The following is a 15,596-nucleotide window of genomic DNA, read 5'->3' as shown; positions in this document are numbered from 1 at the left end:
TTGTTTGAAATTTTTTTTTTTTTTTTTTTTTTTAGTTTTTATTTTAGTTTTTAGATTATTTTGGGGACAGAGGGGGGGAGAGAGAATCCTGAGTAGGCTCCACACTGTCAGCTCAGAGGCCGATGTGGGGCTCCAACCCACAAACCATGAGATCATGACCTAAGCTGAAATCAAGAGTCAGATGCTCAACTGACTGAGCCACCAAGGCGCCTGTTGTCATTTTTGTGACACTTGGTTGGCAGTTCTTAATAGAAAATATCCAATCTCTGTACAGCCTGGAGGGCTTAGAGAGGTGAAAAGCATGGAGCTTAACACAGTGGGCCCAAACTGATAATAGGAGGCATCTTCGAGGCTTGGATGATACCCACCTAGGTCATCAGAGCAGACCATGTGGCGGTTGAGAGCAGGATTCTAGCTTATTATGATAAAGTTCATTTGCCTAGAAAAATAAATCCTGAAACCCAGTTGTTAGAATCTTTGTGCAAATGACCAAAGCCATGACTTGGCCAGGAGAAGTGAGATAAATAATTTTTTTTCAGATGAAAAGAAAATTCCCCATCTTTTAAGTCAATAGGCTTAATTAGTAAAAGGTTACTCTTGGTCGAGTTTATCCTGACAGTCAACAGTCTTTCGTAGAACTTGAGCATTCACATTAATAGGGCATTGCACCTAAGGTTATATCCTAAATTCTGATCTTAAATAAGTTTTCTTTGATTACCAAATAGAAAATGTTTAATAATTTTACATAGTTATTATCACTTTAAAATGAAAGATTGGTTTTTGGTACTTTACTCTCATGATAAAGAGATATTTTTAGTATTCTGGCTGCTGTAGTTTTCCTTCTTTCACACTTTTCCCCACAGTAACCAGACCCTAATTTAAATTTCTCTCCCTCTTTTACCTGGTTCTGTCTGTATTTATAGTCATTGCCTAGCCATATCTGATTAGGCAGTTAGGGCCTATTTTGTATCATTAATATTTTTTTTTATTTAATGTCTATATTATACCTTTCTAAGAGTAGTAATGACTGGTCAGACAGACTCTGCATATAAAAAAAAAATATGTTTATTCTCAACTTAGCAGTTGTATGCAACATATACATCAGTGACAGGAATTTTTGTAGAGTCCAGTAGAGGTGGGACAGTGAGACACCACAATCCATTTATTTTGACAGGACATGAGATAAGGATCTTTTATTTCTGTTTATCTACCTTTGAGCAGTTAGAAACGGATCCTTCTCCCTGCTTCCATTTCTCAAAGGTCAGAAGTTAAAGGGCTTAAAATCACTAGCACATTTACTGGAGGAAGGGAGGGAATGTTTCCTCAGTTGATTTTATGGCCTTTAAAAAACACTTCCTTAACAGGTGCCTCAGAGAATGAGTGCATATAGTCAGAGAAATCGTTATCACAGATGATTAGTGCTCTTCACGAAAAATCCCCCTTGTTCTGGATTTCCCTCCAGATGTGGGATGCCTTCATCTCCTGTTGTCAGCCCTGAGTCAGTGAATGTAAGGAAAGATTATCATTGGCTCTTACTAAAATGAGAGGAATGTCTCTTCTGGTTTCCAAAAACATAACCACCGTCTTCTTGAAAGGAAACTATTCCTAAGCTCTATTTGTTCTTTAAAGTGTCATTCTTTTCAGTATAATTTCAGGGTTGTTTTTTTTTTTTTAGCTTTGTGGTTGCTTTTTGCACTTAACATTCTTGTTCCATGTTAGCACATTTAAGCATTATTGATCTATTCTCATATTTTCATGTATATAAGGAAGGTGTTATTTATTGGAGTCTGTATGTTCACTACACTTCAAATGTGTTTCTCCTAGTAAAGGAACAGCTACACTTTGGATTTCTGGGCTTGTGTATTCCTGCTGTCAGTGAAATATCTTTTCCTTTAGTGTCAGGGTGTCCCAAGATTCCTGCCTACTTAGCAGTTAATTGTAGCACCTTTCCAATGAGAGAAGCTAAAAGAATATTCTGTGGTAATTTTTTTCCCTCTTAGAATGTTAATTGTAAAGCATGGCACTATCTAAGAATGTAATAATTTTATATGTGAAAATGGATACACAGAAGTAAAGTATTTTTAAGTTTACTTAAGACATGAAAATTAAGTTCAGTCAAAATGAATTTGAATCAAATGAAAACTTTTAGAACCTTTTAACTATAATCTCCTCAATGAGAGGTTTTTCTGATGGGAAGAACTAGCAAAGTGTTCTTTCATAATCATTCACAAGTTATTGGTAGACTAAAGGTATATCCAGGAAAGCTGCAAAGTTAAGGGAAAAGGAGTCCACCATTTGAACACTTTCTTAGTATTAAAACTATGTAGACAATGGTTTTGTTTCCGAATGTTCTTATCTTCAAGAAATAAAACAGTTGCATTAAAAGCGCTGTTAACATGTTATGAGCTAGCTGACATAGTGTTCTCTTAATATTTTCAGGTGCTTCAAAATGATGTATTAGCCCATCAGTCCACAGTAGAAGCCGTTAATAAAGCAGGAAATGATCTAATTGAATCAAGTGCAGGAGAAGAAGCAAGCAACCTTCAGAACAAGCTAGAGGTTCTAAATCAACGATGGCAAAATGTTTTGGAAAAAACAGAACAAAGGAAGCAGCAGCTGGATGGTGCCTTGCGCCAGGTGAATAAGAGAATAGATTGTCAGACTTTTGGTAGCCTTCAAAACCAAAATAGCATGGAACTCTTTCATTGGTTTGCAGACCCCTGTTTAATTTGTGTACCCTAAGGAGAGGAATAAAAATAAGTGGGATAAAGGATAAAGCAGATGAGGAGGCAGCCCTCTGGCTCTTAGTGTAATAGCCTTATCTGCCAGAGCTCTCATGACAAAGAAAGGCAAGACAAATCCACTTGCACCTGCCTGTTGTTAAGAACGCAGAGAGGGGCTTAGCAGGCTGGGGTCGTTCAAACCTTGTTTTCTGCTTAAAAGGGACAATGTGTTGATGGCCCAGACTTAAAACTCTGTATCACTCCAGGCCAAAGGGTTCCATGGTGAGATTGAGGATCTGCAGCAGTGGCTGACGGACACGGAGCGTCATCTGTTAGCCTCCAAACCTTTGGGGGGGTTACCAGAAACAGCCAGGGAGCAGCTTAATGCCCACCTGGTAAGTATATTACTTCCTACAGCTCTAGCCTCAGATTAAGAAAGAACATGACCATTTTGTCTGGGTGCCGGTGACCAATAAATTATGGGAGAAGGTTTAAAGGATATATAGTTTTACAGCAGAAATCTTTATGTGTAAGTGCTAGAAACACCATTTATTGATTAAATTCTTCAAGTCAGAACTTATTTATTTCAAAGATTAGTATGTCAGTATATGAAGAGTTTATAGCAGTCTAAGAGTTTTTTAGAAGCGAATTTTCCCCATAAAATGATGAACTTGTATGGATAGTGATTAACACAGAGTGTAAATTATAAACTGTTGTACCTTCAGTGAAAAGAAAAATCCTGAAAGCCATCAGAATTGACTTGAAAATTATTGCTATAAGCATGATACTCCCTCCTAGTTTCATGGAAGTCTGGAAAATATGTTCTTATTCTGTTCAAGAGCTACTTTTTGTTTGTTTTATTTTTTTAAGTTGTATTATTTATTTTGAGAGAGAGGATGTGTGTGTGTGATTAGGTGAGGGGTAGAGAGAGAGGGAGACAGAATCTCAATCAAGCTGGCTCTGCACTCTAAGGGCTCAAACTTAACAACCATGAGATCATGACCTGAGCCGAAACCAAGAGTCAGCTTAACCGACTGAATCACATAGGTGCCCCTGTTTGTTTTAATGGTGATAGGGCTATATCTTTAACTTCACACCAATCGATACCAGCTGTGAACAAGGGGAGGCTTCCGTTTAGTTGTCTAGTTGGGAGCATTGTGCCTGGGGGCTGTTTCCACCCAGATTCTGTGGCACTGTCCACTCTTCAAAGAGGAAAAAATAATGAAACTTGAGACTCTGGCTGTCTTTCACAGAAATGGGCACTGAGAAATTGAATTTAAACTTTGATTTATTGGCATTTCTTATTCATTTACATTATAATTCAGGTTTAGAAGTTCTAAGATAAATCAGTCTATTTCGTATTTTGAAAATGAATCCTCTTTTATACTTGCGAATTTGCATCAGAAAGATTTTTTAATATTCAAATACTGACAACTAGTATCTTGAGAAATAAGAATAGAAGTGCTTAGAGATTGGGCAAAAGAAATGGGCCATTGTACATCCAAGCCTGTATTTTTTATCAGATGTCAGTGTTGTGAGAGTTTATTGAAACCACACTTGGTTGTAAATAGTTTTGAATTTGGTGATTTGGATAGGAAGTAACCTCACATAGGTGTTGTGAAGAACTGGTCTTAAGTTTTTACATGAATGTAACTCTTGCTTTGATATTAAATTCTGAATTTGTTTTCATAATTTTTTTTGTATTCTCTGTAGAAGAAACACATTACATTCCAATTGAAAGCTTTAAAGATGTTATAAATGAAAGTAATATTCATAGTACCACAAGTTTGTCTTTTGTGATTCCAGAGTCCAAGCAATCAACTTAAAATGTCTTACTATATTGAGCTTTTACTTTCTATTCATTGTTTGCCTTCTGAGCACAGAAATAAATTATAGCAGAAATTATTACAGCCGTTGTCTGAGGTGAGACTTACAAAGCCCCTTTTACAGAGAAGGAAACCAAGGCCTGGAGAAGTTAAATCACTTGCACAGGGTCACAGAGGTGATTGGTTACTGCACAGTGAAACCTTTCTTGGTAACATTTAAAATGTCGCTTACCAACTTTAGCATGCTGCAATTGACTGATAATGATAGCAGCATTTCTCAGATTTCTGGCAGACAGATATGTCTATAGGCTTAGGTGGTGTTTCAGTATAGTGAAATATTTAAATGTGTCAGGGTTATTCTGTATGTTAGATAGAGGCGAATATATGATAAGGGGCTTGGGGTTGATGACCTGGGAAAGGAACTCTTAGATTGTATTCTCATAAAAATGATTTAACTTGGGGTGAATATCTCAATGTAGGAAGTCTGTGCTGCCTTTGATGTTAAAGAAGAAACATACAAAAGTCTGATGCAGAAAGGCCAGCAGATGCTTGCAAGATGCCCCAAATCTGCAGAGACAATTGACCAAGACATAAATAACTTGAAAGAAAAATGGGAATCGGTGGAAACCAAACTCAATGAAAGGAAAGTATGTATTTTAATTAATGTAATAGAATGAATGTTTTATTTCATGGGATTTACTTTATCGCTGAGTAGAATTATCAGTGGAACTTTTAACGACCCCATGTTTAAATTTTCTTTGTATACATTTGGTAGTTTCATGGGGTCAATTGAAAATAGGATTCTCTTTCATACAGGAGAATGGAGTTAATGCAGTCTATTCAAACACAGATCATAGATCAAGGGTTGTTAGCTATATTTTTAAATTTGTGACCCACTCGAATTCTGGATTGTTAAATAATTCTAATCACACTTATTATGTATGTAGTGGGGAGGGAAAGAGGGAGGTCAAGAGAGTGAGATGATTGTGTATATAATAAGCACTTTTGTAACAAAAGTCCATGAAAAGGGATTAAAAATATCATTGTTTAATGCTATGAGTAATGATAGGCTAGGGATACTAGATTGTATGCTCTCACTGACAGAGCATAATGTATATATATTTCACAGCATTTTGAGCCCCCCAGGTTAATCATGTGAATGTCAAGTTTTCTTTTTATATAAAGATATAAAAGATGTCTGTTTAGTAATTGCATTCTGTGGTTCATTGCCTTCAGGTTACAATTTTAGTGTTTATCAGATTATTTTTAGCTGCAGTAAGATCTTCTCACTATACTAAAAGGGATTTGGTTTGCCATTATTTTAGTGAAGTCCCATTACACTCATAAACTGTTTAGGTAATACAGAAATACAGATTATATATAAATAAAGGGTGGATGGGAAGGAAATCTGGCAGAGTGGTTAAACTGGGGGGGTGGGACACTTAAATATCATCAAGTACTAAATAATCTGCCTTTGCAGACTAAACTGGAAGAGGCTCTCAATTTGGCAATGGAGTTCCACAATTCACTCCAAGACTTCATCAACTGGCTAACCCAGGCCGAACAGACCCTGAATGTAGCTTCTCGGCCAAGTCTTATCTTGGACACAGTCTTGTTTCAAATCGACGAACACAAGGTATGATGTAACTCAGATGGATAGTGTTCTTATTTCAGACCTTCTTAGACCACAGACTGTTTTCCTGTCAGAAGTATGAATTTGCTACTTTAGAAACTTTATTTTGTCCTTTAAAGTGGTTTCAGCTTATGACACCAGAAGCACTTTTAAGACAGAACAGTTTCACACGTGTTTCTAATTCCACCCTTCTTTTTGGGAAAGGTCTTCGCCAATGAAGTAAATTCTCACCGTGAGCAGATAATAGAGCTGGACAAAACTGGGACCCACCTGAAGTATTTCAGTCAGAAACAAGATGTTGTCCTAATTAAGAATCTCCTGATCAGTGTACAAAGTCGGTGGGAAAAAGTGGTTCAGCGGTTAGTAGAAAGAGGAAGATCTTTGGATGATGCAAGGAAAAGAGCCAAGCAGGTAAACCTTCCTAAAACTCTGAACTAACCAATAAATCAGTTCTAGGTGTTGAAATATTTATGATGCTATTAAAATACTTTTATCGTAGGCTGTATTAATTGTAATAATCATGGCACAAGGCCAAGGTGTTTATTTCCGAAAAGGGCCTAAGTTTTGATGATGACATCATGTTTTGCCCTAGCAGCACCTTCCGGTCCTGGGGACTAATCTTGAAATGACTGATTATAGCCTGGCTTCATAGACCCACTGTTATTAAGATCCAAAAAGAGGCTCACGTTTTTTGTTACTGGGTTTGTTTGTTTTTTTTTTTTCCTTTGTCCTTACAATCTCCACTCTCATAGCCAGAGTAAGTCATCAGACTTTAGTATATTGCTACCTTGTGTTTAGTCCTAAACCAGACTTTGTCCACAAACTCTCAGGGCTGAGAGGCAGACGCTGGCCCTCCAGACAGCTTTCTGAAAGGGCCAATTCTGTGTCTCACCTGCTTGGTACTCCTCACTTCTCTGAATCTGTACACTTGTCGACAAAATCTCATTTCTTCTCTGGTATTTTGTTACAGTTCCACCCTGCTTTTAAATGAATTGATTGAACCTTTTAGGGCTGTTTTTTTCCTTTTTCTTTTAATCTAGAGAATTTCACGGATCTCACAAAGAACTCGTCTTACTCTCTTCACCTACTATTAATAGGCCATTCTTAGACTAAACACAGAGAAGATGTGAAATTATGTGTCTCTACTCTGGGAAAGAGAGAGATGGCGCCCACCTTGTTTGGCATATATCTTTGAATTTTACTAGGAACTCTGTGTAATGTTGAGGCTGAATTTTATAATGAGTCTTTTGGCCCCATTCAGTTCCACGTTTCTGTAATTGGCATTGGACTCCATTCTTTTGGGAAGCCAGACTCAGCTGGGTGATAGAGAGATGTCTGGGAGTCAAATGTTTCTGTGATTAAGGCTCTCAGCATAAATATGTTAAAAGCTTTACAAATGACAAATTGCATTGTTGTAGGATTACATGCCGTATTGTTTCTTTTTGAGTGGGATGTATGATGTGCTCAATGTTATCAGTGAGACTGTGGAATAGAATCAGTCTCCTCATGTTTTTTTATGACAGTATTAATGATCAGCCTGACACTCTTCTCTGCACCAGTGTAGCAGTGTTCTCGGTAGTATGGGCGTTTCTTGAGTTAGGAAAGTCTAATTGATATAAGTCTTTCTCCTTTCTCCATGTCGTCAATTTTATTTTCATTTGGCTTAATCTGTAAGAATTTTCTACTGCTTTTTGGTTCCAAAGTATAGCATTTCTTCTATTTATGTGGCTTAAAAATAGTTTTTAAAGCAGGACCAGCCTTAGGACCTATGCATTTGTATCATTAAACTTACTATCTGTCATAACCTGTGTTAATTGTGATAAGACGACCAAACCTTCAGCTATTTCTTTATTTCTTATTACCTAGTGTCTTAGTTTGGGGCTCAGATGTTGATCTTAGTTCTCTGACTTTGACAATTTATGTGCCTCTCCTGGCCTCTCTGTTTTTGTATTTAAATGGACTGGAGTTGTGAGAAGGAGGGGTCAGGGGAGCAGGTTTGTGATGAGGTGATCTCAGAGGGCGCTGGCTGTCAGCTTTGTGATCCCGTGCTCTTACTGTGCTGGTTGTTAAATGTCTTCTTGTTATTTCATTATTAGTGTGCTTTGATATAAAACAGATTTTATTTTGATTACTTCTGTTTTTGTTATGTATCCGTTCACTTAAGTTTATTATGAGAAATAATTTCTAACCAATTTCACAATCTGGTATCCAAAAATAGTACTCACTAGTTCTCTGCGATAAACAGAAAAGAGACTGTGGCTGAAGCCAAGTATACATAGTACCAGAGTACTGCAGAATCATGGAGGCCAAAGAGAATTCTATTTTGTTAGAATTCAAGTGCTGTGGGTGCTCTTGCATATAAAAGAGGCACAGGCATTAAGCTGAGGATTCTGATAGTGGCAGTACAGATACTGAACTCCCTTTGTTTTAAATAGGAATGTTACAGCCTTTTTTTGTTGTTATTCTTGTTACTTTTTAAGGCCAGCTTATTAACTTTATCCTTTGTCTCTTCCTTTTTGGTCCTGTTCCTTAACATGGGAATTAAACACCATAGAAGTAAATGTAGATCTGTCAGTGGCAACAGTGGGCAAATCAAATTCTCCTGAGAGCTTACATTAATTACTAAGCAGAAGGAAAGGAAGGGAAATTCTCCCTGGTGTTCCCTGTTTCTAGACTCATTTCTATTTTTGTTAAAGTTTATATGTTTGAATGAGTTATAACAAAGTGACCGTGGGGGCACGACCACAGAAACCAAGAGCTAGTAAGACATGTGGAATCCAATAAAGCTACTACTTCCTTCTTTTTTAGGGAAAATTTGAATTAATTATTTTAAACATTTTAATTAATATTTCTATTTTAAAAATATACTAGATTTCAAATATAGTGAGCATATCAGAAAATTCTCTGGACGGAGATGTGCATTTCTTTTACAGTTCCATGAAGCTTGGAGTAAACTTATGGAATGGCTAGAGGAGTCAGAGAAGTCTCTGGATTCTGAACTGGAAATCGCCAATGACCCAGACAAGATAAAAACACAACTTGCACAGCATAAGGTGGGTCTATAATTGGGAAAATCATATAGGTCGTTCTGTATCTCAAGATCACTTTTAAGTTCTCACTTGGTTGTGTATTTATTCATCACTAGGAAAAAGAAGGCTGTCCTCTGTGGACCTCTGTTCAACTTAAAACCAGCTGCCCTTCACATTGATCAGGTGGCAGTAATATCTTTACTCTCTGATGACCATTCCACCATCATTCTAGGATTAATTTGTAAAAGAAAATATACAAAATTAAAACTGGAAATATTCTACAATCTGTAACATAAAAGATTTAGAGGGGTTCAAGTGTTGGTATCTCAATTTTTCACTTATCTGTCTTGTCTTGTAATTTCTTTCATAGACCAAATGCTATGCAGAAGATAGTCTTATACCAAAAAGTAATATAAATTTTGTCATATGGATTCTTTCAAACAGTTGAGTGGGGAAAATTGGTTGCCTCCGTACAAAGTGGTATTTTGTCGTGTATGTGTGGTATATGAAATATTAGCCTTACCCTCAATAGTCAGTGGCTTCCCTGTGTAGACTAGAAAATGTAAAACATATTATTTTATATTTTCTACCTTTTATATTCTTACCACATTGCATTCAAAGAACATTACACCCCCCACCACCACCATCCTTCTCAACTCTTTTGAATTTGGGTCTGTCATTCTGGTAATAAAGTGATCATCAGCCCTTAGGGTGAGTATAATGGGTAAAAGGAGAGAGGTTCCTGCAAACACAGTTTTATAGTTTTAAGCATCTATCTGTCTGTCTGTCTATCTATCTGTCTACCTATCATGTATTAATTATTGCTTGAAACATAATTTTTCAAAAGCTGGAAAAAATGGGGTGATGTAAGGTGTATCACCATCAGAAAATCCTAGCCATCGTAATCATACTGATTGATAGCTTTCATACTAGTTCTAAGTAATCTTGGGAGGTCACAATCCTAGGATGACAGAAGGAAACTGTTCTTTGACTAGATGAGGGCGTATGAGTGGCTCATTGTGCCGGCTCCTCTGCCCATGAGCTGTTATGTTCAGTACTGACAGCACAGTGAAGGTGAACAGCACCTCCCTTCCTCCCCCTCTGATGGAAAAACGAGAGCCTCCTTCTCAAAATACCATGCCTGTTTGAACTTAATGTAGATGTCATGTCACGGAGTCTTACGAAAGTATATTGTGCATTGAAGTTGGAGAATCCTAGAAATAAGAACATGTGAGGAGCCCTGCTAGATCCTCTATTTTTCCTGGTGTGACTTGTTGCCAAAGTCAGCATTTGTCTGCGATAAGGTACAAGGCACGTTAAGCCAATTTTAAAAGAAGTCTTTTCTTTCCTCTTTTGGCTGTTTTTCTGTCTTTAAAGAGTTCTAATCTGTCCTGTATTCAGCTGTAACATTTTTTATGTATCTGCTTTTTTGAAGAAAATATGTCAATAGCATGATTCTAAAACTAACATTCTATTTAGAATAAAAGAAAAAATAATAATTACAGAAAACAAAATATAGAAATAGTGTCATATTTTAATGGTGTTTATTGCTAAAAATAATTCCCAGATATAGTGGCCTCCTATCATAAGACAAAATAAATATCTTAGTCATATTAAGACACTTAAAGTGTCCAGATTTTAAAGGGAATAAAAATGCATTAGGTAATGATAACCAAGGTTATTTTAGAAAATTATACATTTGCATAGCATATTACTGTCTAGGGTGATTGTAATGTGCTACCAGGATTTAGAATCACTGTGTTAGTGTTTCCATGATACATTATGAGCTTGTAAGATGCCCATTAAGTTGATCTTCCTTCCTTCCCGTCTCTGAGATTGTATATGCAACAGCAGTCTCATTCTTGTTATTACACACTCACAAACACACACAAAATGTAAGATGATAATGAGAGAGGCATGCAAAGACGACGTCCCTACTCTAGAAAAACTTGCAATTGAGTTGTGTAGACAGATGATACACACATAGATCCCCACACATAGACAGATTCCCACACATAGAAATTTACATACACAAACATGCAGATTAGCAATGTAAAAATAGGAAAGTATAGATGTCACATTAACAATATAGCTATTACTTGAAAAATAAACTGTAGATCTTATGAGACTTTCATAGGGCATCATAGTGGTGGAGAGGAGGGGTATAGGCTTGCCAAGGGGAGTGAATTGAATGAGCAGTAGGTCGGAACATAGGAATCTTGAGATGTGGTTCTTATTTGCCCCTCACAGATAAAATTATATGCAACATCATTGTAAACATCCTAAATGTGTGACAGCAGATCTATTTGACCAAAAAAACCCCACAAACAAACAAAAAACACCTGTAGTAAATTTACCCATTTTGAGTCCCTCTGTGTCCACATAGACCGTTAGTTACTCATTGAGTGTTAACTACTTTTTCGCTCCAAAATCTTGGGTTTCTCAATAGCAGATTAGCAATTCCACTTTATTATAACCAGTATACTGTTTGTGGTTCATAGCTACAAAAGATTCAAAATTTGTTATACTTTGAAATTACTTTCTTCATAATAGTAGCTACTCTCAAAGACACCCGGCATCTGAGAAAAATAAGTTCTTCAGTTTGAAAGGATAAGGATTCTTTTCCATGCTGGTGTGTTCCTGTGTAGAGGACAGCACTACACCATCTGACCTATTTGCTGATGTCTTCCTCTGTTTAGATTCCTTTTATTAGGGATGCCTCTTGTGATGTCTATTACCTAGTTCATAGTCCTAACTAGAAATGCACACTGTTTTCTTGTTAAATATATAGGAGTTCCAGAAATCACTTGGAGCCAAGCATTCTGTCTACGATACCACCAACAGAACGGGACGTTCTCTGAAGGAGAAAACCTCCCTGGCTGATGACAACCTGAAACTGGATGACATGCTGAGTGAGCTCAGGGACAAATGGGATACCATCTGTGGAAAGTCTGTGGAAAGGTAAAATGTTCTTTAAGGCAGTTTGGTCACCTTGTAGGCTTCCTTCAAACATACAGTAATGATGCTCTGTAGGAACTTTCTAGGAACCTTCAATACCTCCTCTGCCTGGGAACTCCTCCTCTCTAATGCCTCACTTACACAATACCTGCACTGAGAAGGCTTTGTTGTTCATTTTTATTTATTTTTAACTACTCAGTTCACTCAGAAGTGGTATCATTCTCCAAGCCTGTCATCTGATACCTGACTTTCTGTTGTTTTCCTTAATCTAATTTCCATGTAACTACTGGGGTGGTCTTTTTTGTTTGTTTGTTTTGTTTTTTGTGGTTTTTTTTGTTTGTTTTGTTTTTTTTTTTACAAATAGTTTATTGTCAAATTAGTTTCCACATAACACTCAGTGCTCATCCCCACAAGTGTCCTCCTCCATGCCCATCCCCCCTCCCCCCCACATCCATCAGTCCTCAGTTTTTGTCAGCATTCAAGAGTCTCTCATGGTTTGCTTCTCTCCCTTTCCCCCACCATTTCCGCCCTTCTTCTCCCCCTTGTTCCTCCGTCAAGTTCCTCCTAATCCTCCTATACGTGCAAACATATGATATTTGTCCTTCTCTGCCTGACTTATTTCGCTCAGCATAACATGGGGTGGTCTTTTTAAAAAATAAGTGAGATCTTGTCATTGCCCTGCCTCATACCTCACAGACTCTTCCGTGTGTCGTGCAAGGTCCTGCCAATCTGACCCCAGTGTTCCTTCCAACTTCCGTCCACCCCTTGCCAGTCTTCTTTCTCATTATACTTCAACCAGTTCAAATATCTAATAGTAGAAGAATTCAAATATCTTAGAAATGTTTTCAAATATTTCATAGATTTTTAGTCTGATTACTTTGCCAGAATGAAGATTAAATAGAATATTATATTCTNCTAACTCTTGATTTTGGCTCAGGTCATGATCTCATGATTCATGAGATTGAGCCCCTGGTCCAGCTCTGCATTAACAGTGCAGAGCCTGCTTGGGATTCTCTTTCTCCCCCACACACTCGTGCTCTCCTTCTTTCTCAAAATAAATAAATAAACATTTTTAAAAAAATGTTTAAACTTTCCATTTCAAAAGCTTATGTGCTTTTTTACAAAGTCACGTAAATGATTTCATGGTAAACAGATGTGAATGCCAGGGGATGGAGATAGGGAAGGCTATGACTACAGACAACTTTTGGGAGATTTGGGGGATGATGAAAATGTTCTGTTTCCTGATTATGATGATACTTACATGAGTCTATACATGTGCTAAAATTCATAGAACACCCAGGAAAGTCAAGTTTACTGTATGATAATTTAAAATTAAAAAAAGACATTTTAGGGGCATCTAGGTGGCTTTGTCATTTAAACATTTGACTCTTGATTTTGGCTCAGGTCATGATCTCACATTTTGTGAGTTCGAGCCCTGCATTAGGCTCTGTGCTGGCAGCATGGAGCCTGTTTGGGATTCTCTGTCTCCCTCTCTCTCTCTGTCTCTCTCTACCCCTCTCCATTCATGCATGCTGTCTCTCAAAATAAATAAATAAACATGTAAAAATATATTTAAAAGTTTTAAGACATATTTTTTATGAAGAAACCAAAGGACTATTGATTTCTAGAGGTGATAATGAGGGAGTTTTCTGAGAACACATGCTATCTATTTAAGGAATTAAAAAAAATTTGAGAAAGGTTTTGTTACTTTCTAAGGAAAGCAGAGAAACAGCAGTGAGTACCAATATGTTATTTTTTCTTTGAGTACTCTCAACCTTCATAAAAGGATTTTAGATTTTCGGATATGTGTGATGGCTTTTTTGTTGCTCACATTGATTTTTCCACCTTTTTCCTCAGACAAAACAAATTGGAGGAAGCCCTGTTATTTTCTGGACAGTTCACTGATGCCTTGCAGGCCCTCATTGATTGGCTGTATAGAGTTGAACCCCAGCTGGCAGAAGACCAGCCTGTCCATGGAGACATTGATTTAGTGATGAATCTGATCGATAATCACAAGGTATTATTATCTGGGACATTTTATTGATCACATTTGATTATTCTGAGTATAGAGGAAAATGTAACCCCTGAACTTAGCATTTTAAAAACTAGAGACTACATCTCATACTACATACCAGTCTTTAATATTGATATATGTGTACATTTGAGCAGAATCAGGAAGCCAACTTTAAAAGTGATGCAGACAAGGTACTTTAGTATCAGTGAGATACTTTTTTTTTCTTTCTTCAATTTCTAAATCTAAAACATTTTAAAACTTAGAAGGTGATTTTATTCTCTGGTGCTTTAAAACATGTTCCGATAATGTTTTACAGTCTTTCATTATTCACATAAATAATTAAGGAATATCATTTAAAAGTCTTCATGCATTGACCCAGAACTTAGTCACCGCATAAGTATATTGATTTGTGATGTGATCTCTGGGGTCAAGATAGGCTGCTTTTCTGTTTTTAAAAACTGTTTTAAACTTGCCCCTTGAACAATAGCAGTTGATGAGATATCAGCATACACAATGAGGGATTTGATTATTACTTCAAGAAAAGTGGTTTCTTGCAAATCTCCTAAAATGTATTAAAAAATTTTGTGCAATCAAAAGGAATATGCAAGACATCCAGCTAATACTGAGTGTAAGGTCCTAAATTATAGTAAAATGTTGTATTAAAACCTAAAGAACCTTGAAAACAACCTTGTGGGGCACCAGAGTAACATGGAGTGGTGGTGTCAGAGTAGACTTTGTATGCAGATATCATAAGGCACTGTACATAATTCGTGTTGTATTTCTCTTCATTATTTTTTAGTTCAGAAAATTCACTTCATATAGCTATTCTATTTTGATCTTACCTGTTCCTTTTAAATGGTTGGTCTTTTTGCATATTTGTTTCCCATTTTCTGGTTCTGTTATCTCATTACATCCAAAAAAGAAAGTTTGTTACATTTGAATATTATCAAAAAATCAAAGAATAAATGAAGGACAGTGATCAGGCCTACAGGTTTTAAAATTTTTAAGTTTTGTTGCTTTCCCTATATGAAAGAAATGTTTTGTGCATGATTAATACAAACTTTTTATTCCGTGGCACTCATTCAACAAGTAATGAATAGTGTAATGTTACTTTTTACATAAATGCCATTTGTATAAACTCACTGTCTAAATATTTACTCCCTTCCGCCCTTGCCAGGTTTTTTATATATTAAAGGTCATCAAGAATGAGTTAATCATTCAGCATTAGTAATACAGTTGGAAGGCTGAGGCTTAAGTATACAAAGTACATTGGAAAGTCTGCTCAGAACTATTGGACTCATCGTATCACAAACAGATTATATAGACGCTGTTATTTTCTATGCCTGTGTATGGATGTGTGTCTGTCTATCTGCAGGCACACCTCATTTAACACTAGTAGAGTGAAATCAAGCA

The 15,596-nt window shown here is 36.7% G+C and overlaps 1 protein-coding gene across 2 annotated transcripts in view; it reads left to right on the top strand.

Moving 5' to 3' along the window:
* DST (dystonin) overlaps positions 1–15,596 on the top strand; it is a 503,880-nt gene that overhangs the window by 463,024 nt on the left and 25,260 nt on the right. For both annotated transcript variants that reach the window (XM_077769079.1, XM_077769080.1), the window contains 8 exons: positions 2,440–2,637; positions 2,990–3,118; positions 5,029–5,196; positions 6,030–6,185; positions 6,387–6,593; positions 9,116–9,235; positions 12,003–12,172; positions 14,027–14,186. In XM_077769079.1, the coding sequence (XP_077625205.1) occupies positions 2,440–2,637; positions 2,990–3,118; positions 5,029–5,196; positions 6,030–6,185; positions 6,387–6,593; positions 9,116–9,235; positions 12,003–12,172; positions 14,027–14,186 (1,308 nt within the window). The remainder of the gene's footprint in view (positions 1–2,439; positions 2,638–2,989; positions 3,119–5,028; positions 5,197–6,029; positions 6,186–6,386; positions 6,594–9,115; positions 9,236–12,002; positions 12,173–14,026; positions 14,187–15,596) is intronic.

The sequence above is a fragment of the Crocuta crocuta genome, unplaced genomic scaffold (assembly GCF_008692635.1).
Source record: "Crocuta crocuta isolate KB4526 unplaced genomic scaffold, BGI_CrCroc_1.0 scaffold205, whole genome shotgun sequence".
In the NCBI taxonomy this organism is placed as follows: Eukaryota; Metazoa; Chordata; class Mammalia; order Carnivora; family Hyaenidae; genus Crocuta; species Crocuta crocuta.
Note: the sequence above shows the minus strand (reverse complement) of the source record. Positions and strands in the feature narration are given on the sequence as shown.